The 26750-nt window shown below is 59.1% G+C and overlaps 1 protein-coding gene across 3 annotated transcripts in view; it reads right to left on the bottom strand.

Annotated features, from left to right (window-relative positions):
* XXYLT1 (xyloside xylosyltransferase 1) overlaps positions 1-26750 on the bottom strand; it is a 197986-nt gene that overhangs the window by 53972 nt on the left and 117264 nt on the right. For 2 of the 3 annotated variants that reach the window (XM_049105126.1, XM_025473301.3), the window contains one exon: positions 11809-13183. The exons of the other annotated variant lie outside the window; for it this stretch is intronic. In XM_049105126.1, coding sequence (XP_048961083.1) covers positions 13092-13183 — 92 coding nt within the window. In that variant the 3' untranslated portion in view covers positions 11809-13091. Of the gene's footprint in view, positions 1-11808; positions 13184-26750 lie in introns of those variants that run through there. 3 annotated transcript variants of the gene reach the window in all.

Here is a 26750-nt window from a genome sequence, read left to right as displayed (position 1 = left end):
GCTCTAATCTTTTGCAGCAGAACCCAACCTGGCAGGCTGGGAATACTTTATTTTGATTGTCACCAGCTCCTCACAGGAGGGTTCCGGTAACTTCTCCCAGATGAGTTAGTAACTTGTCTCTGGGCCTCGGAAGGCAGGGCCCCTGGGGCAAAGGTCTGTGGGGAAGGCTTTTACATGCAGTGGGAGGCATTGGAGCCCCGGACCCACAAGAGGGGATGGAGCCCCGGGACCCACAGGAGGGAATGGAGCCCCCGGACCCACAGGAGGGGATGGAGCCCCCAGATCCAGGGGAGGGGATGGAGCCCCTGGACCCATGGGAGGGGATGGAGCCCCCAGATCCATGGGAGGGGATGGAGCCCTTGGATCCACGGGAGGGGATGGAGCCCCAGATCCAGGGGAGGGGATGGAGCCCATGGACCCATGGGAGGGGATGGAGCCCCAGGACCCATAGGAGGGAATGGAGCCCCAGATCCAGGGGAGGGGATGCAGCCCCAGATCCAGGGGAGGGGATGGAGCCCACATACCCATGGGAAAGGGATAGAGCCCCAGGACCCACGGGAGGGGATGGACAAAGGCAGACCCTTTTTTCTTCACACGTACAAGATGTTATATGATGTTTCATTCATTCTGCGACTCTTTTTGCTCCCAAAATGCGGTGTTTCCAGTTACCAAGACAGGAGCATCAAAAGCAAAGAGGCCTTTTGTGCCGCGGCTCCGCAGGAAGGATCGCACTGTTAGGACCTTCTGGTCCCGCTGACGTTCTGTGGTTCACCTACGCCCTTCGCAGCAACGCCCAGCGCCCAGCGGCTGGCTGAGGTCTGGGGTAGGACCCTGTTTGTCTTTGAGCAGGACACAGGCTGTTGCTGCACAGCCCCCCGCCTCAGCGGGGATGATCTCGCGATCTCTGAACGAAGGACCGCTGAAAGGTCCTCCTTCCAAGTCAGGTCACACACACAGGCTCGAGGGATTAGGACGCCAGCGTGCCTTCCGAGGGGTAACCCAGCGTACACCTAGCGCCCGCATCTAGGACCCACAGCTCCTAGCACTGAGCTTTCGCCCGCGGTCGTCCTTCACAAAGTGCATCCTGCAAAGATCGAGTGATCTGATCCTCCAAGAGGCCCCTGAGGTCAGTAGCATCACCCCGTTCTAAACCAGGGGGTTTGAGTGATACGTCAAGATCACACCACGGGGAATCCCTCGGTGGCTCAGTGGTTAGCGCCTGCTTCACGCCCAGGGCCTGACCCAGGGGGTGATCCTGGAGACCCGGGATCGAGTCCCACATGGGGCTCCCTGCATGGAGCCTGCTTCTCCCTCTGCCTGGGTCTCGGCCTCTCTCTCTCTCTCTCATGAATAAATAAATAAAATCTTAAAAAAACAAACAAACAAAAAGATCACACGAGGAAGTCGGGCTCAGCCTGCCCGCTGGCCCACGGGTGAGCCCAGCGATTCTTCTCTCTTTAGGGAAAGGTGCTGTTTCATTGCCAAGGAGAATGCTGGGGCTCGCGGCCTGCTGGGGGGCCTTGCCGGGGACTCGCCTCCTGTGTCTCATTACCTCCCGCCTCCCCCAGACGTGGGCCGCCTCCGGCAAGCCACCCCTCACCGCGCAAAGCCTGGGTGCAGCCTGGGTCGGTCGGAGGGGAGGTCTCGCAGGTAACGCTCCTTTTAAGAAAGAAGAAATGAAAGAATGGTCTATGCCGGTCGTCCCCCCGGAGGAGGGAGTCAGGCATCTTGTGGACCGAGCAACGTCAGGAAGACTTTTCCAGCAATTTGCATTGCCTTCCAACCGACTCACAGCGGGGGCAGTGGGGGCAGCGCCCCTGACGTTCAAGCAGAGTCCGATGGCACCCGCCAGGCCCCTGCCCCAGGTGCCGTGTGGCTCTACGTGACACCTGCAGGCTCTGGCAGCCGCGGGGCAGGGGATGCCAGCCGTGGCCGCAGCAGTGCCCTCCTGCCCGGGCCGTGGTGGCTCTTGTCGACGGGCGACCAGAGGGGCAGCCGGTGCAGAAACGCGTGCGGTGTGCGCTCAGGCCCCCTAGGAAGCAGACACCGTGATGGGTTTGGGTGTACGAGGTTCACTGGGCAAGGGTCTGAGAGGGCTCGGGAGGAGGCAGTGGGGATGGGGGAGCCCCTTCTGACCCCTGTGCAGGCCTGAGCTGGGAAGGGGGGCCCGGATCTCAGGGGACGTGCCTCCCTCCCCGTCGGTACCCGCGGCCAAAGACTGGACCCAGGCCTGTTCCAGGGTGACAGGGCTCCTCCTCCCGGCCTGGCTGCCGTCTGGGCCGTGAGGACACAGTGTGACCCACGAAGGCCTGCGGGGCTCTGGCTTCCATGGCTCTTCGAAGGCGGTTGACGGATCAATAATTCTCTGCAGAACCCATCAAGTGCTCTGAAGGCCTCGAGCGGATGCAAAGCGAGTCTCAGCGGGGAGCCCCACGCAATGACCCTCAACGGCCTGACGCTTGCTCCCTGACAGAAGCTTAGGTGCTGAGGGATTTGCAAAATTTCAAAATGGCTTAGAATTGAGCGAGTTGAGTTTTTTGCCAGTGAATTCTCATAAGAATATAAAACAGCTCGGTCAAGCTCCATCACGACGCCCTGGCCCGCGGCCTAAGCCCCACCGCAGAGCCTCCCCTCTCTCCTCCCAGACTCCGCCAATCTTTCCTGGTGCCCTGGGGTTCGGTGGAACCCGTGTGAGAACCACCACTCCCCTGTCGCCCTGTAACCTGGATTTGTCGGCCAGCGAGGTGGCCAACCAAGTCCTGCCTCACGCTCTTGCAGCTCCTAGAAGACAGGACGGCTCCGGCTCGGTGAGCCCTGGCACCGGGCACGACCGTAGGCGTTGCCTGGATGGACTGTCGCTGGACGGGGGAGGGAGGGGACAATGAGGCCAGACAGGAGAGAGGGCCCACGGAGGGCGGAGCGCAGGCGGCAGCCCGGCAGGGCAGGAAGCCAGGGCGGCGGAGGAGGAGGTGCCCTCAGTAAATGGGGGTGGGGGTACACTTCGGCCCTGGGCACGTGGCCACCAGAGACCCGCACTGGCCCCGGCCGGGCTCGCTGCCCCCTTCCCGCCCCCGTGCGCATCGAGGCCATTGCCATCGGCCAGCCCCAGCCGCCGCACCCGGCAGCAGGCCCCGCTCCAGCCGCTGTGGCTCCTGTCCTCGCTTCACGATGGGGGCCGCCGGGTTTCCTGCCTGTGGCCACACTTGGATCTTCACTTAGGACTTTCGCCGCACGTCATCCGGCGTCTGTGGCCCAAGTGATACTTAGCCGTCCCTTTCCTACAGTCCGTCTTCTCCCGGGACCTTCCAGAATGCGCATTGATGCCCCTGGCCACCCGCTGCTCCGCGGTACCTGTCCGATGACCCGCGCGATGACCACTGAGCTACCTCTTTGCCGCGCGCCATGCGGGGCGGGGGGGGGGGGTCTGGCAGATTGTAAGAGCCGCTGCCCGCTGCTGCAAGGCCTCTGCTCCAGCTAGGACCCGGGCACAGTCCTTTCATCTTTCCATTTGGCTGCCGAGCTCCTCCTTCCGTCCTGGCTAAAGAGTCATATGGATTCTGGCTTTTTAATCGAAACCATTTAATTATACTTAAAAAAAAAAAAAAAAGAAAGAAACCATTTAATGCCCATCTTGGAAATAGCCGAGGGTGGTGTCAATAAATAGATTCCCATTTTAATCCTGATGTTTTCAGGTGGAACATGGCATTTAGGGAGTTTAACCAACACGTTAGGTGGGAAAATAGGCTTTTGCTGCCTCCCCACGCAAGCAGGGAGTGATTGGAATTTTTTATTAACATTTTTGCCCTTTTGTTCTTGATCATTAGGAGCTATGAAGCTGTTTTTCAATGTCAGCTTGTTATCTGTAAACAGGGTGATAATCTGCTCTCCCTTGGATCTTAGAACATTTTCCCTGTACCTCTCCCCTGACACGTACGGTTTGTACCGTTTTGATATCCCCTAATCTACTGACCCTGGACTTGAGGGGGGCCCAAGCAGTATTTCTTAGGCCAAAGAGTGGCATAAGGCCCCACTCTGTATGGAAGTACTTCAGTTCTTTGGGCAGATGATTTATGTTGCAAGATGCTACACGCAGACTAGGAGACTGGAGACCTCCTGGGACAAACATCTCCAGATTCGGGCTGGGGCTTCTACGGGCAAGCTAATGTCTCCCAGTTCTCCCGAAAATAAATCTGCTGCTGGCCGTGGGTGGAATGGGCTGTCATGGTGATGAAGTAGTTGGGGAGAGTCAACGGAACTAGCACAGAAGTGCAAAATAGTGGTTTTGTGACCAATATAACGAGCCTTGGGGTAACCTGCTCAAAAGCTCGCCCCTTGATCTAGGCTGGGAACATAAAGCTCCACCCCAATATGAAGCAAGCATCCTGACACTGGAACAGTCTTTGTTTCTTCCATATTATCCCAGGACTCATAGGGTAACCGGCGCTCAGCTAGGGGCCCACCATCGGTCAGAGATTCGTCAGACCCTTGGAGCCAGTGAGGACCTCGCCTCTCTCACCTGTTGCCTTCTTTGCAAATCTGCTTCCAAGATACAGGAGGTAAATACGACTCTCTAAAGAGAACGAAACTTGAGTAACACAGAGTCAGCAGGGGAAATGCTGAGTTTAGGAACAGAAAATTCAGAAAGTCACCAACAAACAAGAGGAGTACGTGTCAAACCGAGATGCCACCTCCAGCTGTTGCATCATGCCTGCTTCGTGCACACCGTGCCGGCCTGTCGGTCCGCAGGATGGTGCATCTGCTCCACCGTAATGATGTGACACTTAGGAGAAGCGGCCGGGAGGGAGGGAGAGTGCCATTCTGAGCGCACAGCACTTCTCACTCCATTCCCTTGGGGAAGCTGAAGGACAGGCCACTGGAATTTGCAGAGGCTGGAAGTCATTTGATTTGGTGAATCGGTTGCAGAATCGCGGAATCTCAAGGTTGGAAGAGAACTCGGAGGTTGTTTAGTCCATCCAGTTCGGGAATCTCCTCCACAATATCCCTACCAATTGGCTCCACGAACTCTGTTTCAAGAGCTGCCGTGATGGGGAGCTCAAGGGACCGTCTTTCCCCGCTATGAGGAGACAGAGATTTCCCGGGGAAGGTCACCATTTGCCAAAAACCAGATTTTCTACAAAATCATCCTAAACCATTGTAGCAGGTCCTCCCACTCCCTCCCAACCCTATGATTCACCCCTTGGGAGCTCCCCAAACCTGTCCCCTTTGTCTCAAAACCCTACCCTACTACTTCTCCCGTCTCTTGCCAAGGCATCCTCCCTCCTATAGTCATTGAGGAAATCAAGACAACCAGACAAAAACCATTAGCTCCCCCACTCCTTCCTTCCAATTCTCTCTGGTGGCTTATGTTTTTCCTTCTTCCTGTGCCCGAGGAAGAAGTGTCTCTCTTCGTGTCCCAAGGTAGCCCTTCCTCTCATTGCGCTGGGGGTGGGATTTATTTTTTATTTATTTATTTTTTTAGAAGATAGTTTTTTTTAAAAAAAGATTTATTTATTTGTTCATGATAGAGAGAGAGAGAGAGAGAGAGGCAGAGGGAGAAGCAGGCTCCATGCAGGAGCCCGATGCGGGACTCGATCCCGGGACCCCAGGATCACGCACTAGGCCGAAGGCAAGTGCTAAACCCCTGAGCCACCCAGGGATTCCCCTGGGGTGGGATTTATGGTGAGAATGTTTCTCAGCCTTTTCTACCCATTTTGATGTAGATATGTTCTTGCCATCCAGTACATAGGAGTTGCTCAGCTGGTTTCTAGATTTCTTTCATAAAGAATTGCTCCATGCGTAGCTGCCGATTCGACGTGTCCACGGCAGAAGGTGACTTCAGGAGCCTCGTAAGTCACCATCTTGGACCAGAACCAGGAAACCTTCCCCTCTTGCTGGAAATCACACCCCCACTGCCCCCACTGCCCCCACTGCCCTGTGTCAGATCTGAACGACCAGGCAGGTCCTCGCTTTCCCGTAGCTCCAACTTCTCCACCTCTTAAGAGCCACCCTCCTCGGCCTGTGAGTATGTTTAGGTCCTTCCTACACTTAAAAATAGACTCTCTTCACCCTGCTGCCTCTTCCATCCCTCTTGCCTCACCCTTCTCGTATTAGTTAGGATAGTCTAGGTTGTGCTGCTATAACAAACAGCCCCAAATCTAACACAACAAAGACTTGGTTTATTTTTCCTCATTCAGGCAAAGTCCACTACAGGTCAATGTGACTTTCTAGAGCAACTGTCTTCCAAGCAGGGCCCCAGCCAGGCAGGCTGCTTTAACCTTGTGGCTCCCTCTTCTCAACCCAAGACCTCCTCCACTTGGGGCAGCAGGAGAACAGATAGCCCCCTCCTATCTCCGTGGAAATAGGAAATGTTCTTCCTGTGTGCCAGGAAGGACAAAATCACAGGAAATAGAAAGTCGCTAGAAGCTTTTTACCACACCCTCACCAACCTAACTGAATGCGGATTTGTCCACGTCCACTTCCTTGCCTCCTTGTACGTTAACCGCTGAAAATGGCTTCTGCCTCCCTGCATACAGGAAATGCTTCCTCTCCCAGGGACCACCGATGAAATCTTAGACTTCTGGCTTCTCCTGCTCGGGTCACAGGAACTCAGCTCCTGCGGCATCCTCTTCACTGGTCTATGCTTTAATGTTTTGTAAAGATTTTTATTTTATTTTTTATTTATTCATGATAGACATAGAGAGAGAGAGAGACAGAGACAGAGACACAGGCAGAGGGAGAAGCAGGCTCCATGCAGGGAGCCTGATGTGGGACTCGATCCCAGGTCTCCAGGATCAGGCCCCCGGGCCAAAGGCAGGCGCCAAACTGCTGAGCCACCCAGGGATCCCCTATGCTTTAATGTTTTGTTCTGGATTATTTTGTTCACAGTCACTGTAAGAAATAACCAGAATTGATTTTGTGCATTTGCTACGAAATTTTTGCTGAGAAATTAGTCTATTATACGCCCCTATTTTCCTTATGGAAGTCTTAGGTGAAAAATAATTTTTAGGGCAGCCCCAGTGGCCCAGTGGTTTAGCATCGCCTTCGGCCTGGGGTGTGATCCTGCTGTGCCCTGCTGCACACTCGCCCCTGGAGCCCTGCAGGGTGCACGGCGTCTGACCCGGCCTTAAGTTGCCACTGGCTGGAAAAAAGGAAGAAGAGAAGAAAAAGAAACCACAATGAAAATATTATACTTGTGCAGCCCAGGTGGCTCAGCGGTTAGTGCCGCCTGCAGCCCAGGGTGTGACCCCGGGTTGTGGGATCGAGTCCCACGTCGGTCTCCCTGCATGGAGCCTGCTTCTCCCTCTGCCTGTGTCTCTGCCTCTCTCTCTCTCTGTCTCATGTGAATAAATGGATGAAATCTTAAAAAAAAATTATTTTTAAATTTGGTGCCAACAAAAGTACCATCTCTCCTAAGGAAATATGTTCACACCTTTTATATAATGTTCCATGTTTTGCTTTTTAAGCTGGCCGGCAAGAAGCACAGAACCAAACCACACAGTCTGTCTTAATACTAATACTTATAAAGACCTCCCAATCAGACAGGCAGACCTAAAACCGTCTGCGTTTGCGGGCGATAGGATCTTTAATATAGAAAATCCTAAAGACTCCACCAAAAAAGTGTCAGACCTAATCAACTAATTCAGCAAAATGGCAGATTCCAAAATCAACATATAGCACACTTCTGTACGCTAGCAACGAAACTCTGGAAAAAAGAAAGAAAACAACCCCACTCACAATAGCATCAAAAACAATAAAATCCTTAGGAATACATTTAACCAAGGAGGTGAAAGATCTGTACCTGAAAACTACAAGACCCTGGTGAAAGAAATTGAGGACGCGAACAAATAGAAAGATCTCTTGTGTTTATGGATCAAAAGAATCGACGCGGCTAAAATGTCCATAGTGCTTGAAGCCATCTATGGACACAATGCAATCCTCTCAAAATTCCGGCGGCATTTTTCCCCCAGAAATAGAAAACACAATCTTCAGATTTGTATGGAGTCACAAAAGAGCCCCAACAGCTAAAGCAATCTTGAGAAAGAACAGGCTGGAGGCATCACACTGCCTGATTTCAGACCCTACAGTGAAGCTCTACAGCAGTGTGGCGCCCGGGCACCTGGGGGCTCACCTGGGGGCTCACCTGGGGGCTCACCTGGGGGCTAAGCTGCCCACCGTTGATTCCCACTCAGGTCATGACCTGAGGGCCCTGAGATCCAGCCCCATGTCGGGCTCTGTGCTGGGCAAGGGGCCTGCTTGAGATTCTCTCTCTCCCTCTCCCACGGCCCTCCCGCTCCCCCTCCCTCTCTAAAAAATAAAAATGTCTTAAAAAACCAGTATGAGGCTGGATAAAAATAGACACAAACACCGGTGGAGCAGAACAGAGAGACCAGAAACAAGCCCCTGCGTATATAGTCAACTAACAACTGGCGATGGAGCCACGAGGACTCAATGGGGAAAGGGCAGGGTCTCCGGTAACGGGTGCCGGGACGCTGGGCGGCCCCGCGCGGAGTGAAATCGGATCGCTATCCTACACGGCTCACAAACACGAACTCCTGATGCGGTGCAGACTAAACCCAAGACCTGACACGGTAAAACTCTCCGAGGAAAACACAGGGGGAGGCTCTTCGAAACTGGTCTCGGCAATGAGTTTTTGGGTATGACACCCGAGGAACCGGCAAAAAATGCGAACATCAGCAGGCCGGACGACAACAAACCGAAAAGCTTCAATGGGCAAAGGAAATCATCAACAAAATGAAAAGGCCTCTGTGGAATGGGAAAAAATACTTGCAAATCAGGATAAGGGGTTGCTATCCAAAGTATGTAAAGAACTCATGCAACTTAATAAACAATCTGATTAAAAAATGGGCAGAGGATCTGAATAGAAATTTTCCCAAAGACGTACAGATGGCCAACAGGTAGGTGGACAGAAATCGCAGTGTATTGACCGTCCGGAAGCGTCCAGCTGGGGAAGTGTGTCAGTTTGCTGGGACCACGGTACCCAATACCCCCGACCCCTGGGGGATGGGGGTGGGGCAGGGAGGGGGACTTAGCAGAAAGGTACTGTCTCATGGTTCTGGAGGCTGGAAGTCAAAGGTCAAGGGGTCTACAGGTTTGCTTTCTTCCTTTTTAAGAAAAAAAAATATTCAATTTATTTATTTGAGAGCAAGAGCACACGTGCGAGGGGCACAGAGGCAGAGGGAGAAGCAGGCTCCCCACGGTCTCACCCTGGGACTCGATCCCAGGCCCCCGGGGTCACGACCAGAGCCGAAGGCAGGTGCCTAACAAGGGAGCCAGCCAGGCGCCCCTGCAGGTTTGGGTTCCTCCGAAGCGTCCCCCCGGCTTGCCGAGGTCCCTCCTCACTGTGTGGCCACAGGGCCCTCCTCGGAGCACGTGCACGTCTGGTGTGTCCGTGCGTCCAAGTGCCCTGTTCTCACGAGGACAGCAATCGCGTCGGGGAGCGGCCGGCCAGCCGTGCACGTGTCCCGCGGGCCTCCCCAGCTGGGGCTCCGACCCCGTCCTCCGCAGGGTGAGACCGTGGGGGGCACGCGTCCTCTACTATGCGGCAGCGCCGGGGAGGGTCTTCGGGAGGCGGTGGCGTAGCCGAGCCTAGACAAGGCCCCCGCTGTCCTCGCCATCAGGGCCCCACAGGCGGAGGGGCCGCGGCCCTGCATCCCTCACTGTGCCTGCTGGGACGTGGGGCAGGGCGCACACCTACCCCGTGTGCAAATCTCCATTTGAACGGTCACGAGTTCAAGCTGGAGCATGATGAGCCAAAGTCGGCAGGTCGCGCCTTGGATGTCGAGTCCCGACCACACGCACGCGTGAGCGCAGATGGGTGGTGCCCACTCGTGTGCCAGGGGGTCAGCTCCAGTCCTCTGCGCCCTGGTGTTGGCAGATGCAGAGGCTGAGCCCGGAGCGGGGAGGGCGCATCCCAGGAGCCCTGACCTCCCAGACGAGCCCGGGCCCCTGCAGAGTGGGGGCCGACAAACATGACCGCCTGTGGGCAAGCGTCGGGTCCCCCACCGGGCTAAAGGACGTGCCCCCAGTGGCTGCCATTCACCACGTGGGAAGAGTATTTTAAGCCATGACCCTCAGAACCCCCTTGCGTCTGCGTGTCCTCCGCTTCCTGGGCTGGACACGTCCCGTCACCAGTGTCGACGTGGGTTAAGAGGTGGCCTTGGCTGTCCGAGATCGCCCGGCAGGTGAGGGCGCACACGGACTCAGGGGCAGGCCTCTGTCTCGGGTGCGAGGTCCTCTCCACCACAGGCCCTGCTTGCTCAGGGGCTTCTGCTTGCCTGCCGACCCCTCCCTGGGCCTCGCATGTGCAGACGGGCCTGGACGCATCAGGAGGCGGGGTCGGTTAGTCGAGGCAGGTGCTGCGAGGCACAGCTCATGCGCTCTCCGAGCCCCGGCCCAGACTTCGGCTCTGCTCCGTCCGACCGGCAGATGCTCCACAGGGAGTTTCCATTGGGCAAACGGAACGGGCCCCGTGGGGATGGGGACGGGACTCGAGGAGATTGGGGTTGGCTCCGGCCCATCTTCATCGACACGTACACGGTCTTTTCTCTGCAACAACAAAGGGCTCTCGTAGCTACAGAAATGCCTGAATTATTAGGGTCCGTGTAGGAAACACACCTCGGTTGTTGCCCGTCTAAAACCCTCCCGCGTATTACCCATGTTTTTCCCATCGACAGAATCGTCCGTTTTCTTTTCTGAATGTGGCCTTTAAAACACACAGTTTTCTAGGAGTTGAACTGATTAAATATAGAGGAACAGGCTCTCTTACATAGACACACACACACCTACGACCTTCTGTACATAAGATCCTAGGTTTTGCATTCTCAGCACATTGTAAGCATTTCCCAAGGCATTAAATATTCTTGAAAAATAGGATTCTAATGCCTAGATTATTTTATTATATCGGTGTGGCATAATTTATCCACTCCCCTAGTCAACATTTTAGGTTGTTCCCAGTTTATTTTATTTTACTTTTTTATTTTATTTATTATTTTATTTTATTTTATTTTATTTATTTATTTTACTTTATTTATTTTTATTTATTTATTATTTATTATTTATTATTTATTATTTACTTATTTATTATTTATTTATTTATTTATTATTATTATTATTTACTTACTTACTTACTTACTTATTTAATTTTTGGTGTCTTCTATTTAAAAAAAACTGGTGTGATAATGACTCTGTCCACATCTCTTGTTGTTTTCTTACAATAAACTTTATTTTTTTGTGTTTTTTTTTTTTAGTTTTAATTTTTTTTTGTATATTTTTTTTTTATTGGCGTTCGCTTACAATAAACTGTAGGATTTCTGAATTGCCCCCGTGAGGTTTTCACGAGCATTACCAAGGGTGTGCGTAAATCCCCAAAGACGATGCTCGCACACGGCAGGCACTCAGTGACTAGTGGCTCTAAATAGGGAATCAAGCACCCAGGAGGACAGAACGATTCCGTCAGAACAGAGTCCAGTGGGAGACGTGCTCTGTCCGTCAGGAGATGACGTGACCGGAGGGTTCGGGGCAGGGCGGTGAGACGGGGAGGGGAGGGTGGGATTTGCTTCCAGGAGCAGCAGGGCTGGCCCATACGAAGAATGAAGCGACAGGACACCACTGTCCTCCCCGTCCCAGCCACGCTCCCCCGGGGCCCGCAGACACCCTCCGGGAGCTCGGCTCGCTCAGGCACGGGGACGCGGGGCCGGGCCGGGGGCTCTCAGGAACGGTGACCACACTCTTGACTCAGGCCCTCCGGGTGGCAGTAAACTGTGACCCGAGAACAGACGACATAGTCACTGTGTTCTCAAAGGTTGTTTATTAGCTATTCTCACTCACGGTGAAGAGAAATAATAATAATAAAAAAAAGTGAATGAAACCGAAATAAAAGGAGATGGAAATCCAGCGACAGTTCTTCCCCCAAGAACCCGACTAGACCTAATGGGCCGCCGGGGGCTTCCTGTCTGCATCCTGCGAGGGGACGCGCCCAGAGAGGAGCCTACCTCCTTCTAAGGTACGGGGTCTGATGCGCTGCGATACGAGGGTCACGGGATGACTTTGTAAAGAGCCTGAACGCTGGTCAGTCCTGGAGTGAACCGCGGGGTGCTCATGGAGGGCTGTCTTCCGTGCACGCGACTCTGCTGCGTGTCCCCGCGGGCGGCCGAGCTCTGCTCCTTGAGGGTGGATCTGATTCCCGGGCCCCCGGGGTCCCCGAGGCCGACTGGGGGGAAGGAGGGATCGTGACGTTCTGGGGGGCAGCTGGGAGCAGGAGGCTGGGGAAGCTGCGGTAACGAGCCCAGGCTTCCATGGGCGCCGCTGCTGGCCCCCCACGCCGCACCCCAAGCCGGCAGCCGCCTTCCACCCGGGCCGCGCCGTGTGGGCATCTCGGGCGCACGCACACAGCCTCCCGGGCGGGCTGGCATCCACGGGGCGCTGGACCTCAGAGCTCCCTGGGAGCGACAGCCGTGCTGCTTGTTCCCTCTGGCAAAATGGAAGCTTGGCCATTTAAAATAAATTCATGTTTGGTCTGAGAAAGGCTGGCTCTTGAAAGGATTTCAAGATTTGGGGGCCGAGGGCAGGGAATGGCATGTCCTGTCCGTTCTCGTCTCTAAACACCTGCTCTCTCGCCCAGAGGTCTGCGTCCGCCCTTCGCGGAGCCGCGCCCCCGGGAGCACCTGCAGCGCGGCCAGGCCTCGGGCTGGGACAGACGACGCCCCTAAGGCCCAGACGCTGCCCAGACGCTGCCCGCGGCCCGCAGCCCGCAGCCTGCAGAGGCTCCTAGGCGTCCGGGATGGGGGTGTTGCAGTTCCCGTGGTAGATCTTGACGTGGCCCTCGCAGCGGAAGTAAGCCTCGAAGACGTCACTGTAGCCGTGGTCCCTCCACCAGGTGCACAGCTGCCGGTTCCAGGTGCAGTCCAGCACGTGGAAGAGCTCGGGGTGCTCCATGCCGATCATGGTGAAGAAGTCCTGGTCCCCGAGGTGGCCGCGGAAGTGGTACTTGTCCGCCAGCCGCTGCACCTGCGCCGGCTCCAGCAGGCGGCCGTAGAGCAGGGACTGGCGCATGGCCTCCAGGTCCAGCAGCATCACTCCGCTGTTGAAGCCGGGGAGCCCCTCAGGGGGCGGGCCCCCGACCCGGGTCCCGGGGTTCTCGTGGCGAAACTGCCAGAATGTGTGCCTGGGAAGGGGAGAGAGAGCAGGTTTAGCCTCGCTGGCGTGGGTAAGAGTTTGCCGGCCCCGCGCTCCCGGGTCTTGACGACCAGCCCGGGGACGGGGAAGCCGTTTGCTCGGAGCCCAGCGCAGGGATGCACAGGTTCTGAGGGTCGGGGTCTGCGTCGCGGCACAGCCATACGGGGACCCAGGCCTTCACCAAGCCTCGGGTCTTCTCAGCACGTGGCACCTGCAGGGTGACTGTGGCTCAGGCGGGCACAGGGCTCGGGGGGCAGCAGGCCGCGTGCCCACCTCCCGTGTCGCATCGCCGCTGGGGACACAGGTGCACAGAGAGGCTCTGTAGTCGCCCGGGGTCCTGCCACCAGTTAGTGGGCGGCTGAGGACTGCGGACCAGTAAACCTAGGCACCTGCCATCCCACTTTTTGGGGTGGCAACGATCCGGGTGGAACTTTCTAACACCTTGAGTTTGTGACCTTGGAGAGGAGAGGAGAGGAGGGGAGGGGAGGAGAGGGGAGGAGAGGAGGGGGAGGAGGAGGGAAGCACCTGTGGGCAGCGACCTGCTGAGAGGCGGGAAGCCGAGCTCAGGCTGAAATAAAACCAGCCCCTGCTAGACGGAGCCTCCTTCATCGAGGCCCCAAGGCCGGGTGGGGGCTGCAGGCGTGAAGGAGCCCAGGGCAGGCGGCAGCGGTCGCTTGGAACCCGGCTGCCTGGAGGGAAGGTCTCAAGTCCAATTTCCCTCAAGGCAGACCTAGAATCTGACCCAGGTCTGTGGACCCTTCCAGTCCTCTGTCCAGACGCTTCCATCTGGAGAAGGGAAGACAGATCCAGAAGCCTCCCTGTGGGGACGTGGTCCAAGCGCTGACCACCCTGTCCTCCTGCCCTCCCGAAGCTCCCGGGCTGGGGCTGGGCTCTGCAGGGGCGGAGCGGGCCGGGCACTGCAGGGAGGGGGAGAGACGGCGGGCCGGGCCTTCGTGGGGACGAGGGCAGGACAGCACCCCCATCGTCAACACCCCCTTTCCCCCCAGAGGCCTCGGACCTGGAAGGGCCGTGCCTGAGTCTCCCTGGGTCCTCCCCACCCTCCTGATCCGGGGCAGGGAAGTGGGCGGTGGAGGGGAAGGCGGCGGGGGGCCCGGAGATCCACCCCGGTTCCCAGCCTGGCTCCACGGGGACTGGGGAGGCTCTGCATCACGCATCAGGAAGGGGAGGGGGAGCGCTCGCAGCGGAGGACAGGGGAGGACAGGTCTGTGGTCTGAACTCCGCCGTGAGCGGCCTGCGAGGAGCTGAGCTCCGGCGTCTGCCTGGAGATGACAACCTCGGCAAACAGAAGCTTCCAGAGCCCGGGAGAGGCTGCAGCCCCTCCAGCCACAAGAGCCTGCGGTGACGGACTCCCAGGGCCTCTGGCGGCTTGGTCCATCTGACCGTGTTTCCTCCAAATGGTCACCTTGGGTCCAGGCCACAAGCCGCTGACATTTTACTGAAAGGATCTGGGCCGCCTGGCACCGGGAGGGGAGGAGGGGCGGGAGGGGGGAGGGGAGGGCGGTGTGCTCCCCGCCACCACCTCTGCGGCCTCAGCACCATGCACGGCGCCCCCGTGGCGGGGCCTCCCGAGCAGGGGACAACTCGACGGGGACAGGGACGCCGGGGATGCGGCTGGGGCTTGGGCTGGGGATCCTCCGGCACCGGCCGGGGCCCAGGGCAGCTCGCCAAGGGGACAGGAAATCAGCAGGCCGCAGGGTGTGTGCAGAAGCAGCTGCACAGCCTGGAGCGGGGACCGGGGACCGGGCGCCCTGAAGCTCGCTGTCCCCAGGCAGGGCCACGGCAGGCGGGTCCTCGGCCTCCGCGTCACCTGTGCGGGTGCAGGAGCTGCAGCAGCTGGGGATGGAGCCCCGTGCGCCCGGCCCCGAGGGGATGCAGGGTCGGCGCACCCTGTGGTGTCCCCCGGGCAGCCCGGGGCCGTCACACCCCAACAGGGACGGGGCCGAGGCTCGCGGGCCCCACTGGGCTGCACAGCCCTGTCACCTGGGCCTTGGCTTCCCGGCAGCAGCGGCCTGCATCCATGAGGCTGGCAGGTGCCCCCGAGGCCGCAGGCTCTGGGGACCCGGCCGGCAGGGAGGCAGGAGCCGCGGTGCCCACCCGGACGGCGTCACCCGGGAGCCGGGCCGAGGGGCCCGCAGGGTGTGCAGAGGTACTGGCGGGGCTCGGCGGCGGCAGGAGCCCGGGTGTGAGCACGGGTGTCGGGCTCTGGGTCCGGGAGCCTCCAGACGTTGCCCCAGTCCCGGGCCCTGCGGAGGCTCGCTCCCACCCTGCAGTGTCACCTGGGACACGCGCTCGAGGGCACAGGCTCTTTCCTCTTCACACACGGCTCGGCGGGAAGCAAGCCCTCATGCAGGCCGAGCACTGTGAGCCCCAAGTCCTTCCCCAGTGCCGGGGCGGGGGGGCTGCTGGGAAAACAGATTAAGTGCATCCTTTCAGGTACGGGCAAGGCCTTCTCTAACTTGGTTCTACTCCCTACGCCCTAACTAACAATCACAAAAAGGACCATTTGAAAAACGAGTACAGGGGGCGCCCGGGGGCTCAGCGGTTGGGCGCCTGCCTTGGGTTCAGGTCGTCACCCCGGGTCCCGGGATCGAGTCCCACGTCGGGCTCCCCGCATGGAGCCTGCTTCTCCCTCTGCCTGGGTCTCTGCCTCTCTCTCTCTCTTCTCTGTGTCTCTCATGAGTAAATAGGTAAAATCTTTAAAAAAAAAATGAAAAATAAAAAACTAGTACATTAATTTTCATGAAGAAAACCCATCTTTTTTTTCATGAAGAAAACCCATCTTTATGGAAAAAGGTATTCGAGACCCTTCTGGAAAGCAGTGGTTTCCTCCCTGGTGATCGCTGCCACGGCAACCAGAGCCTGGCCAGGGAACACAGAGCCGCGTGCCCGGGAAAGGACACAGGTTCTCGTGAATGACCCTTTCTCCTCCCAGCACCCCAGGGCCCTTGCACCTCCCCATCTTTGCACGATCTTCTCCTGGGTTGGTCTTTCTCAGCTTGTGAGGCTCAGCATTTGCCACTTTCGCTTCCAAGGGGGGAGAAGCGAGGACGGGAACATGCATCGGGCCTGGGCCGTCTGCATAAGGCTCCCTAAGAATGTTCCAGAAGCCCGTGCCAGCCCAGACCGAGTTCAGGCTGTTGGTTCTCCAGTAGAGAGGGCTCCGCCTCCTGAGGTTCCCGATGGTGTCACGGGCAGGCTCCTCCCTGTGGCTCGGCCCCCAGTGCTCATCGCTCAGCCCCAAGCCGCCGAGAGCAAGCGAGGCTGGGCCTCCTGCCGGAGGAAGCGCGCCGTCTGGACGGTCTGACGGGCGAGGGCTGCGGTCAGGAAACACGGCTCCCTTCGTGCCCACGCTCGCCTCCCAGGACCAGTTCGCTCTTGTTTGCCTTGGAAGGGACGCTGTTTTCCAGTCCTCCGAGGGGGGAGGCCGGGGGTGAAGAGCGGCGCTCGGCGGCCCGGTGTTCCATCCCCCGCTCCCGGGGGGCGGCCGGGGGCAGCTCTGGGTGATGCGGGGCTGGGTTCAGAGCAAGGGCAGCGTCCCTCAGTCCTGCCCCGGGCCGAGGTTCTGGGAGTGGACTCAGGCCCTCGGGTTTGGGGAGCCGCCACCCTGGGGAGCCAAGCCGGAGACGACACAGGCTGCCAGGAGCAGGACGGCCACTGCGAAGCTTGACGGCCGACCCCTAGGGCGTTCCTCGGCGCCGGGGCCACAGCGGCCCCCACGGGCCCCTGACAGCACGTCAGGCCTCTGGCCCCGCTGCGCGGAAACGCTGCCGGAGTCCTGCAGGCTGGGGGTGGCGGGACCAGGAGGAGAGCCACGGGCGCCAGAACCCCAAGACGCACGGAGACTCTGAGCTGCCTTCCTATGGGGCGGACCAGGACGCTGAGGCCCGGAGATCGCCCGGCCTGTGGCCACGCGCGGGAAGGGCGGCCCCGTGCCCTGGCTGAGCACTTTGCTTTCCGCGAAGGCCTCTGCACAGAAAAGGCACCTGCTCCTCCGCCACCGCACGGGCCCCGCGGCAGCAGAGGCCACTCGGTGCCAAGCGTTCGGAGGCCCAGAGTGCACACCTGCCCTCCCGGCAGGCACGGCCTCTCCCAGCTCAATATGCAGGCCCCGGCCGCGGTGCCGGGCACCCCAGGGGTTGACGGGGCTGGCGAGGCACAGCAGGTGGATGCAGCAGAGCCTCAGAAGGAATGTGTGCTTCTTCTCAAATACCAGCCCTGTCTGCGGGCCGGCAACCTACTGTCCGACCGCCGTAGCACTCAGAGCTGGGAGGGGATCACAGGCCCGGGGAGGGGCAGGGGGCACGGGTGGGGCTGGGGGTGTTGGGGCCAGGCTGCCGGCAGGAGAGCAGGGGCATCCTGGGGCACCAGGGGGGGGGGGGCGGGAAGGGAGGCAAGGCCCTCCGCCCGGAGGAACCAGCACCAGGCCCCCTGTGCAGCCCTCCCTGCACGGAGGCCACGGGGTTTCCTGCTAGGCAGCCTGAGGCCCCTCTGCGCTGCCCGCCCGTCTGACACAATGAGGCAGTGAGAGGCGCTGGGGGCCTGGGGGGCAGGGGGGAAGGGCTACGATCACCCGGCACACCTGCCCGGACGCCGTTTCCCGACTGCCAAGCCGGCGGTCGCTCCAGGGTAGCGGTCATTGCCTGAGCCGAGTCTCCCCGAGAGCTCTTGGCTCCCAGCGACAAGACCACTGAGCCCCTGCATCCGTGGGCCGGGGCGGGAGGGCTCCCCAGGGCCGCGCCGGAGCTCCAGTCTCCCCGGCCTCTGGCTTCCTCCCAGAGGCCTCGCCGCCTCCACCTTCATCTTCACGCCTCCCGTGTGTGCGTCCAGGTCCAGCTCTCCGCCCTGTAAGCAGCAGCCACCCCACGGGCCGCCCTTCACCCCCTGCATCGGCGACGACCCTGCTTCCAAATAAGGCCCCGGGAACTAGGCCTTCAGCACGTGAACGGGCAGGGGGCCCACGATTCACCGAAACACGCGCCAGCAATGGGACGAAGGGAAACAGCACCCAGCCTACCTTCCCCTGTGTTCACACTGTCCAGACCAGGAGGGCGCCTCAGCGGATTCCCCACCCCCCGTGGGCTGAGACCCAGGAGACAGAGATGCCCAAAACCCCACAGCTGTGGTATCCCCTGGTTTCTTTCTTTCTTTTTTTCTTAAAGATCTTATTTATTTATTCACGAGAGACACAGAGAGAGAGGCAGAGGCACAGGCAGAGGGAGGAGCAGGCTCCCTGCAGGGAGCCCGACAGGGGACTGGATCCTGGGACCCCAGGGTCACGCCCTGGGCTGAAGGCAGCCGCTCCACCGCTGAGCCCCCCGGGGATCCCGTAGCTCCTAGTTCTCAGTGAGACATGCAGGAACCCCAGACAGCACACTGAGTTGAGGGGCTAATCGATCAGCAATCACTCAAATAGTTAATGGAGCGCGTACCCGACCCAACTGAGAGAATGCCAAGTACGGCATCCTGCCCTCAGGAAAGTGGTGGGCTAGCAAGGAGAGGAGACCCTGACGTGAGCGCACCTACCATGTCAGTCGTGGGATGAAGGGGCTGCCCCTGGACTCAGCAGGCCAGGGGCAAGGGCCTGGGTTTGCTCGGCCATAACGGGGTGGGGGTGAGACACCCACACGGCTGCCACGGTCTACAGGAGCAAACGTGGGCACAAACTGCCAAACGCATGCCCGTGAGGGGCGGCCCTGACTGGCACAGGAGCGCAGACACCCCACCACGCCCAGGCTCCTCCTACGGTGTGCGAGGACCCCAGATCAGCCACCTAGGCAGCCACAAACCACCCGGGGGCTTCTGTTCCGACACAGCATCCCGCTTCATGACACCTAGAATAAAGACTGTGGCCAACACTGTCCCATCCCCAAGGCTGCACCAGCTAAGCCCAGCCATCTCTGTGAAACCTGGCACAGCAGTGGAATCACAGAGGGCGGACATCCTCGCCAGGAAGGCCCCGGGCCTGCCACAAGATGGCCCGACCCATCCTGAGCCTGGCGGCCCTCAAATGCCCACAGCCCTTCTTTCCTCCAGAGAAGGGCTGCTGATCTGTGCGAGGCCTCTGAAGGCTTGGCATGGCCAAGGCCCCAGAGCTTCCCATTTCCCGATGCCCACGGGAGGGCAGGATGCCCTTCTCTGAAGTGCCAGTCCTCTTCTCACACATCCAGGGAGCAGGCAGGTGTCCTGCCCACCCACCACGGCCCATGCCCAGCCTGCCCGGACATCTCGGCCACAGGGGCTCCCTGCCACCCCTGCTGCCCAGAGCTAGGAGTACAGGTGGGTGGGCTGGGGAGCGTGCGGTCACTCAACCTGATGGACAGGTGCAGAGCATGATGTGCTGGGCCCTGGAGGGCTGCACGGGGAGGGCTTGGAGAGGGACAAGGGGCAGATGATGGACGAAGGGGCACTGGAGGGCTCAAGCAGGCAGATGGAGCCCTGAGGGGCTGCGTGCCTGGCTTACAACAGGGGTGGCGGACGGTGACAGCCAGGGCAAGGCCGGGAGGATAAAAAGGGGAACGGCTTGTTTCGGTCTTGAACAGATGCCAGCCAGAGGAACAGTGATGTGGGGAGCCCTGCAGGGGGCTGGATGCAGGTCACAGACATGAGGATGAGGCAGGCATGAGGGAACTGGGAGGTTCCAACATTCAGGGGACGGGAGAAGAGGAGCTGGGAAATGCACCCACAATAGTTCCAGTGGCTGCGGTGATGGCCTCATCACGGCCTCATGGGTCTTAGACCCCACCCGAGCTCCCCACTTGGCTGATCCTCCGTAAACTCTGACTCCAGTGACGGGGAACTTGGATGGGTCCCCTGTGACTGCACTGTCCTGTGCGTGCCCCTTGGGAGCCCCTGGGAGCCACTGCTCCCTATTTCCTAGATAGTGTCCCCTGGATGCTCCTGGCTCCCCACCCAGCCTACCTCACTGCGTATGAGAATGTGATAGTACTGAAAGCTGCAGAGGATGGCAACTTGGAAACGCGACAGACTTCTGGCAGAGTAAGTGACAGAGACTAAGGAGCTGGGCACTAGGACGGAGGGACGTCCACCTGCCCAGGGAAGGGATGGGTATGCCAGACTACAGAGGTACGAAATACAGGGTGAGAGGTGGGGTGGGGACACTGAGGAGGGTAATCGCGGTGATGGCCAATACTGAGTGAGCGTACCCATGTGTCAGACCCAGTTTTAAGTCGTCATTTACTGTTGATAACAAACGAGATAAGTAGTATCACCTCCATGTTGCAGGTGAACAAAATACGGCAGGGAGATATGAAACACTGCCCAGGGTCACAGGAACCAGACAGAGGAGTTTCTCAAAATGAGGGAACTCTCAGGACACAGCTGAGACTGGAGGAAGGACATAAATGAGAAGATACAGGCTCTGAAATGGGAACTACAGAGACTGGAGACAGAGGGACCTGGGTACCAATAAAGGTTTGAGAAAGAGAAGTGGTTTACAAGGGCAATGAGGGATCAATAGAGATGGATAAAGGATCTGCCTGCGTGTGGAAGGTCTGAGTGGAAGCAGGAGCCCTGGCATCAATAACCAGCGTGTGTTATTCACCTTTATGACTTGACGGCCTGGTGTGGGCATTTGATTCACAGCAGGCCCTTGAGAACTCTAAGTTTCAAATGGATGGATGGATGGATGGATGGATGGATGGATGGATGGATGGAGGATGGGCGGGTGGGTGGATGGATGGGTGGATGGATGGATGGGTGGATGGGTGGGTGGATGGGTGGATGGGTGGGTGGATGGGTGGATGGATGGGTGGATGGGTGGATGGGTGGGTGGGTGGGTGGGTGGATCAATAAGTGGATGGGTGGGTGGGTGGATGGGTGTGTGGATGGATAAGTGGATGGATAAGTGGATGGGTGGATGGATGGATGGAGGGGTGGGTGGATGGATGGATAAGTGGGTGGGTGGATGGGTGGGTGGGTGGGTGGATGGATGGATGGGTGGGTGGATGGGTGGATGGGTGGGTGGATGGGTGGATGGATGGATGGGTGGATGGGTGGGTGGGTGGGTGGGTGGATCAATAAGTGGATGGGTGGGTGGATGGATGGGTGGGTGGATGGGTGGATGCGTGGGTGGGTGGGTGGATGGATGGGTGGATGGGTGGGTGGGTGGATCAATAAGTGGATGGGTGGGTGGATGGATGGGTGGGTGGGTGGATGGATGGGTGGGTGGATGGGTGGATGCGTGGGTGGGTGGGTGGATGGATGGGTGGATCAATAAGTGGATGGGTGGGTGGGTGGATGGGTGTGTGGATGGGTGGATGGATAAATGGATGGGTGGATGGGCGGATGGATGAGTGGATGGATAAGTGGATGGATAAGTGGATGGGTGGATGGATGGATGGAGGGGTGGGTGGATGGATAAGTGGATGGGTGGATGGGTGGGTGGGTGGGTGGATGGACGGATTAAAGAATGAACAAAGGAAAAAGGTACTGAAATCAGATGGTAGGATTTAAAGGAGGAGAATGGTGAATAAAAGTGGTACAGCAATAGTTCAGGAAGGCAGCTGGGGGGAGAATGTGCCTGGGTCCTGTGGGCTGGAGCCACCGGGGTCCTTACTGGGGGAAGCCATGGCTCTGTTGGGAAGGAAAAACTTTCTTCTATCCTTCAACGGTTCTTCCATCCAGTCTAAGAAGTAAAGTGACGTGAAACAGATCAACAGGAGAAAACGACAATTAATTCTGTACGAACAGGAACCCGATATACACGAATGGTTCAGAGACAAAGGTGACGTGCAGGAGCCATGGCGTCCCGAGCTACAGAATGGAGCAGGGCTGGGGCATCAAAGGGGCGGAGGGTGCAATAAAAGAGAGGCGTTTAGTGATTAGAGGTTCACCGCCATACAGACGGATCGTTTAGATAAAATGTGTCCCTGGTAATGACGCTTACTGTGGGAAAGACTCTCCCTTTAGATTCTTCTAGGAAGTTAAGAGAGAAGCAAAATTTCCCTGGAGTCTGCAAATCTCAACCGCCTTCAGCCCCCAACAGTCCACACCTCATCAAAGAGACACATTTGGAGGAGACTTGTTTTGCACCCCTGCGTTTCTCGCAGGGTGAGGACGGGGAAAGCGACATAGAAATGTTGGCCCCATGAGCTGAGGAATGCGTATCCACGGCAAGGTGCCACCGTGAGAGATGACCAATGAAGGGACCCGATGGTAACCCGACCCAGGCACGCCCGCGGTCCTCTGGCGAGGCCCCTCCTGGCCGGGGCGCTGGAAGATGTCCGGCCTCCAAATACAAGGCTTGTACCTCACTGCTAGGGAGGAGCTGCAATCTGGTGGAAGCCCTGAGACCTCCCCAGGGGGCTGTAGGGTATGCAGCCGGCCGGAGGGGCTGCTGAATACCCGCGTGCAGCTGGCCTGGCACGGGCGGCCAGGCCCCGGCTTAGCTCCACAGTCCTGCCCTTCCCCTGAACTGAGGCTGACGGAGGGACCTGCATCCGGGTGAAGACAAAGCCGGAGAGAGATGCCCTCAGAATCCCCCGTTAGCCCACAGCACCAGGGCACACAGAAAAGAAGTGCCCAGGAGGCACGCTAGGGCGCTTTCGGGGACAGTGGGCACAGCGCAGTCGTGTGCAGTAAGGCGGCCGGGGGAGCACACGCGGGCCTGAGTCCTGGGCCCAGGATTAAGCCCAGGCAATCCAGCCCCACACCCTTCGCTCTACGGAGGGGCTGTTGCTACACGGGAGCTGGATGTTGGGGAGACTGTGGGCATGGCTGAGCCAGGCACAAAGGCCACCGGGCTGCACCAAAATCTGTTATTTCTCAAGCCCAGAAAAAACAGTCTGCAAGCTTTCACACTTGCTTGAAGCTGACCTGCACCTTTGCTTGCCCCTGCTCGCTGCCATATGCCTTGGTGGCACGGGCGGTGGCACGGACTCGGTCGGGGTAAGGGCAGTGACCGCGTGGGGGCAACAGACGGAGGGCGAGGTCGTCCCCCTGGTCACCCACAGAGCAAGGGCGCAGGCACTGCCCCGCGGGGGCCTCTCCCGGGCAGACTGCACCCCGTGAGGGCTCCCTGGGATCTCGTCCAAGTGCACATTCTCAGTCAGAGGCTGCGCTTCTGCCAAGCTCTCAGGCAGTGTTGACGCTGCTGGCCCAAGGGTCGCGCTCAGAAGAGAAAGGACGGCATTGTTAGTGTTTCTATAAAGACATGAAAACCGCGGGAGTCGCGACGGTGCCATTTTATCCTGCAAATGGGTAAAGTAGGTACACGCACGGGCACTTAGAGATTTCAAAATTTCAAAATGAATGAATGAATGAATGAATGAATGAATGAATAAATAAATAAATAAATAAATAAATAAATTTCATACGCATTTTAACACGGCCCTGGGAAGGGAGAGCGGGGAGGGGGAACTGGGCAACGGTTCCCTGGAAGCTTAAGGCACCAGGAGGGCGGCCCGGCCCTGCCGCCCTCCACCCCGGGGATGATCGGTCTGGGTCTGCGGTGGAGGGGGACGGTGCAGGGGGAGCAGGGGGACGAGGGCGGGCAAGCAGGTGTATACTAGTATCCCACTGCCTTGAAAACGTACTGGTGCATCACAGGGTGGAGAATGCGGTTCTGGGAGCAGATGCAAATCCCGACCCTCCGCTTACGAGCCCGGAAAAGGTACTGAAGCTCTTTGTGCTTCGGGGCTCCTGCGCGGACACGAGGCTGTTGGAGGGGTTTTCTGGAGAAGGCACAAGATGACGGGAGCCGTGCACACGGGTCACACTTGGTGAGAAGCAATGTGGGTTCTCTGCGAACACACGCCTGCCCCCGCACCCGCTCTGCAACCGCATGTAGGGTGACCTTGCGCACGTCACTTCCCTTCCCGAGGCCCCAGTTCCTGCCTCTGTGACACAGGGTCATCAGCCCTAGGCTCCCCTTCTAATCTGAAAGCCTATGGTTCCATGTCCAGAATGATCACCGGACGTCAAGAGTTGATCTTCCTTTAAAGGTGGCACCAGGGATCCCTGGGTGGCGCAGCGGTTTGGCGCCTGCCTTTGGCCCAGGGCGCGATCCTGGAGACCCGGGATCGAATCCCACGTCGGGCTCCCGGTGCATGGAGCCTGCTTCTCCCTCTGCCTATGTCTCTGCCTCTCTCTCTCTCTCTCTCTCTCTCTCTGTGACTATCATAAATAAATAAAAATTAAAAAAAAAAAAAAATAAAGGTGGCACCAGCGCGTGAGTGGATTTTGTTGTTTTGCTTTTAAAACCCGTTTCCGCGTATCAACAGAGCAATGGGTGGAGGCTGGCAAGCTGGGGGATCCGGGAGTGAGGAGCAAGACTGCTGCGCTAGAGGCGGTCCTCGTGGGCACTGGGCTCGCGCGCCCAGGGGAGAGGCGCACAGAGGGCTGGCTGGGCCGGCCCCCTCCTCCAGGCAGCCCCCGAGCTGGCGCCCCGTCTTCCTCAGGCCTCTGAGCTGCTGGGACCTCCTACGGCTCCGTGATTCCCCAAGATGCAGGAAGACTCTTCTCGGCCTTTTAAGCCTTTCCTCGCCCAAGGGCAGTGCCTGAGGGGTCATCTGTGTATGGAGACTACATCTGGGCAAAATGTGCCTGGCCCTGGGCCACCCAGACACCCAACTTGCCCCTGGCCTGCCCGGCGCCCACACAGCTAGCTGCCCCTGGCCGCCGGAGGCCTCACCCTTGGCACTCTGCTGCATTGCCTTCAGTTTTGTTTTGTTTTTTTTTTTTAAAGAAAGGAAAAAAAGAAGGAAACCCAGAAAACAATTTGTCCTTCTGAGGCCAGCTTCGATCGCAGACACGCTAGGCTGGACCATCCCAGGGGCTTATCAGAGCTGCCTGATTCTGAAAGTAAACAATTCCTCAAAGGCAGCCTGGAGTCCCGGCTCCTCCCCCAAACCTCAGTCGCCAAACCGAGGGCCCTTCTGGTCCCTGGGCATGGCTGGCTCCGGCGGGGCCACAGGCCTGCAGGGGAGGCAGCTCCAGGCCCGAGCACAGCGTCCGAGTGGGGGAGCCAGGCGTGGGGCAGCAGGCCCGGACCAGGAGCATCCGGGAGGGCGCTCGGGGGGCTGCCTCGATGCCGGAGGGACCAAGGGGTGCGGCGAGGCAGCCGCCGGTGCAGGTGGGGGTGGCCTGCAGGAGGCAGGGTGGGGGCGAAGGAGAGGCCGAGCCGCTGCCAGGCCCAGGGCAGCTCACGGCTGGCTCCCCGACGAGGGTGGGGGACGGGGGCTCAGGGACTACTCAGTGGCAGCGTGTGGCCGCCCGGGGCCCGGCAGCAGCGGACGGAGAGCGGTCAGGAGCCCCTGCCTGGGCTTCCCTCCCGGGCACTCCGGGTGCAGCACAGGTGGCGAAGACTACTCCCCCATCACGGTGACTTCGGCACAGTGACACAGGCTGGGTCCCTGCCCCGTCTTCCCCTGCAGAACAGGGAGGCCGTCCCAGCTCGGATACGCTGCGGCTCTGGTTCTCGACACCCCGTCGCCCAGGACGGCCTCAGCACCAGCACCCGGGGGCTCTCTGTCGCCTCTGTGCGTCTCCCCGAATGCAGGGCGGGCTGGGGCTGGGGGCACGGGAAGGGGTCGGCCGTGAGGTGCCGGCCCTGCTTCCCCGAGGGCTCCACCCCAACATGCCTCTCCCCGCTCCGTCCGCCCGGACGGCCGCCAGCCTGGGCCCCACCCGGCGCCGGTGAGCTCCTCTCCGCCTCCCTGCGGCGTGGCGCTGACTCCCCGGAGGGGTTTCCCCCTTCAGACTGGAGGTGGCCCCCGTCTAAGGCTCTCCTCCGCGCCCCCCAGACGGCTCCACGATCCCTGCAGGCTCCTCACGAGGGTCAAGGAGTGGCAGCGACCCTGGGGTGTCCTGCAGGTGCGCCTGGGCTGCCTAGACCCCTGTGGCTTCCCGGCTCCGGGGGGCGGGCACTGGGGCCTGGGCTCCCCCGCAACAGCCAACCAGGACTTGACGGGCGGGAAGAGCGGAACAGATGCTAGTCCGAGCCACCACCTGAGGACAGTGATCAGCATCCTCTGAAAATAAGAGCCGTTGTGTCGACGCTGCTCCTGGAGCCATACTTCTGGAATATTTTCCGGCCGGTCGAGGGGCAGCCCTTTGTCCTCGAGGGTTCCCGGCCACCTTCTCTCTGCCTCCTCCCCACAGCAGTAGCTGGCCGCCCCCGACCTGACCCCATCCAAACCAGCTAGGTGCGTGTCTTCGCCCACTCGTACCCGGGAGGCACACATCCCACGGGGCCCGTACCACACCCAGGGCTGCTCCGCTGTCCACTCCGCGGAGGCTGCGACGCTCCTGCTTGCTCTCAGCCCAACGGAGGAAGCGCAAGCAGCAGCCTCGGCTGCGGACACACCCTGGGAAGGGGGTGGGGGGGAGGTGGGGGGACGGGGAGGGCCCCTGTCACGGCGGCACCCGGCACGCACCCACGTGCACGCCCTGGGCAGCCCAGCGGCCCCTGTGCTCCCGTCCCCTCTCGCCAGAGGCCAGCAGACACCTGCCCACAGGTACGCAGGCCCAGCGGGGCCCTCACCGCCCACTCTGTCCAGACAGACGCGCAGGGCGGC

The sequence above is a fragment of the Canis lupus genome, chromosome 33, assembly GCF_003254725.2.
Source record: "Canis lupus dingo isolate Sandy chromosome 33, ASM325472v2, whole genome shotgun sequence".
NCBI classification, from domain to species: domain Eukaryota; kingdom Metazoa; phylum Chordata; class Mammalia; order Carnivora; family Canidae; genus Canis; species Canis lupus.
This window is presented reverse-complemented; position numbering and strand designations above follow the sequence as displayed.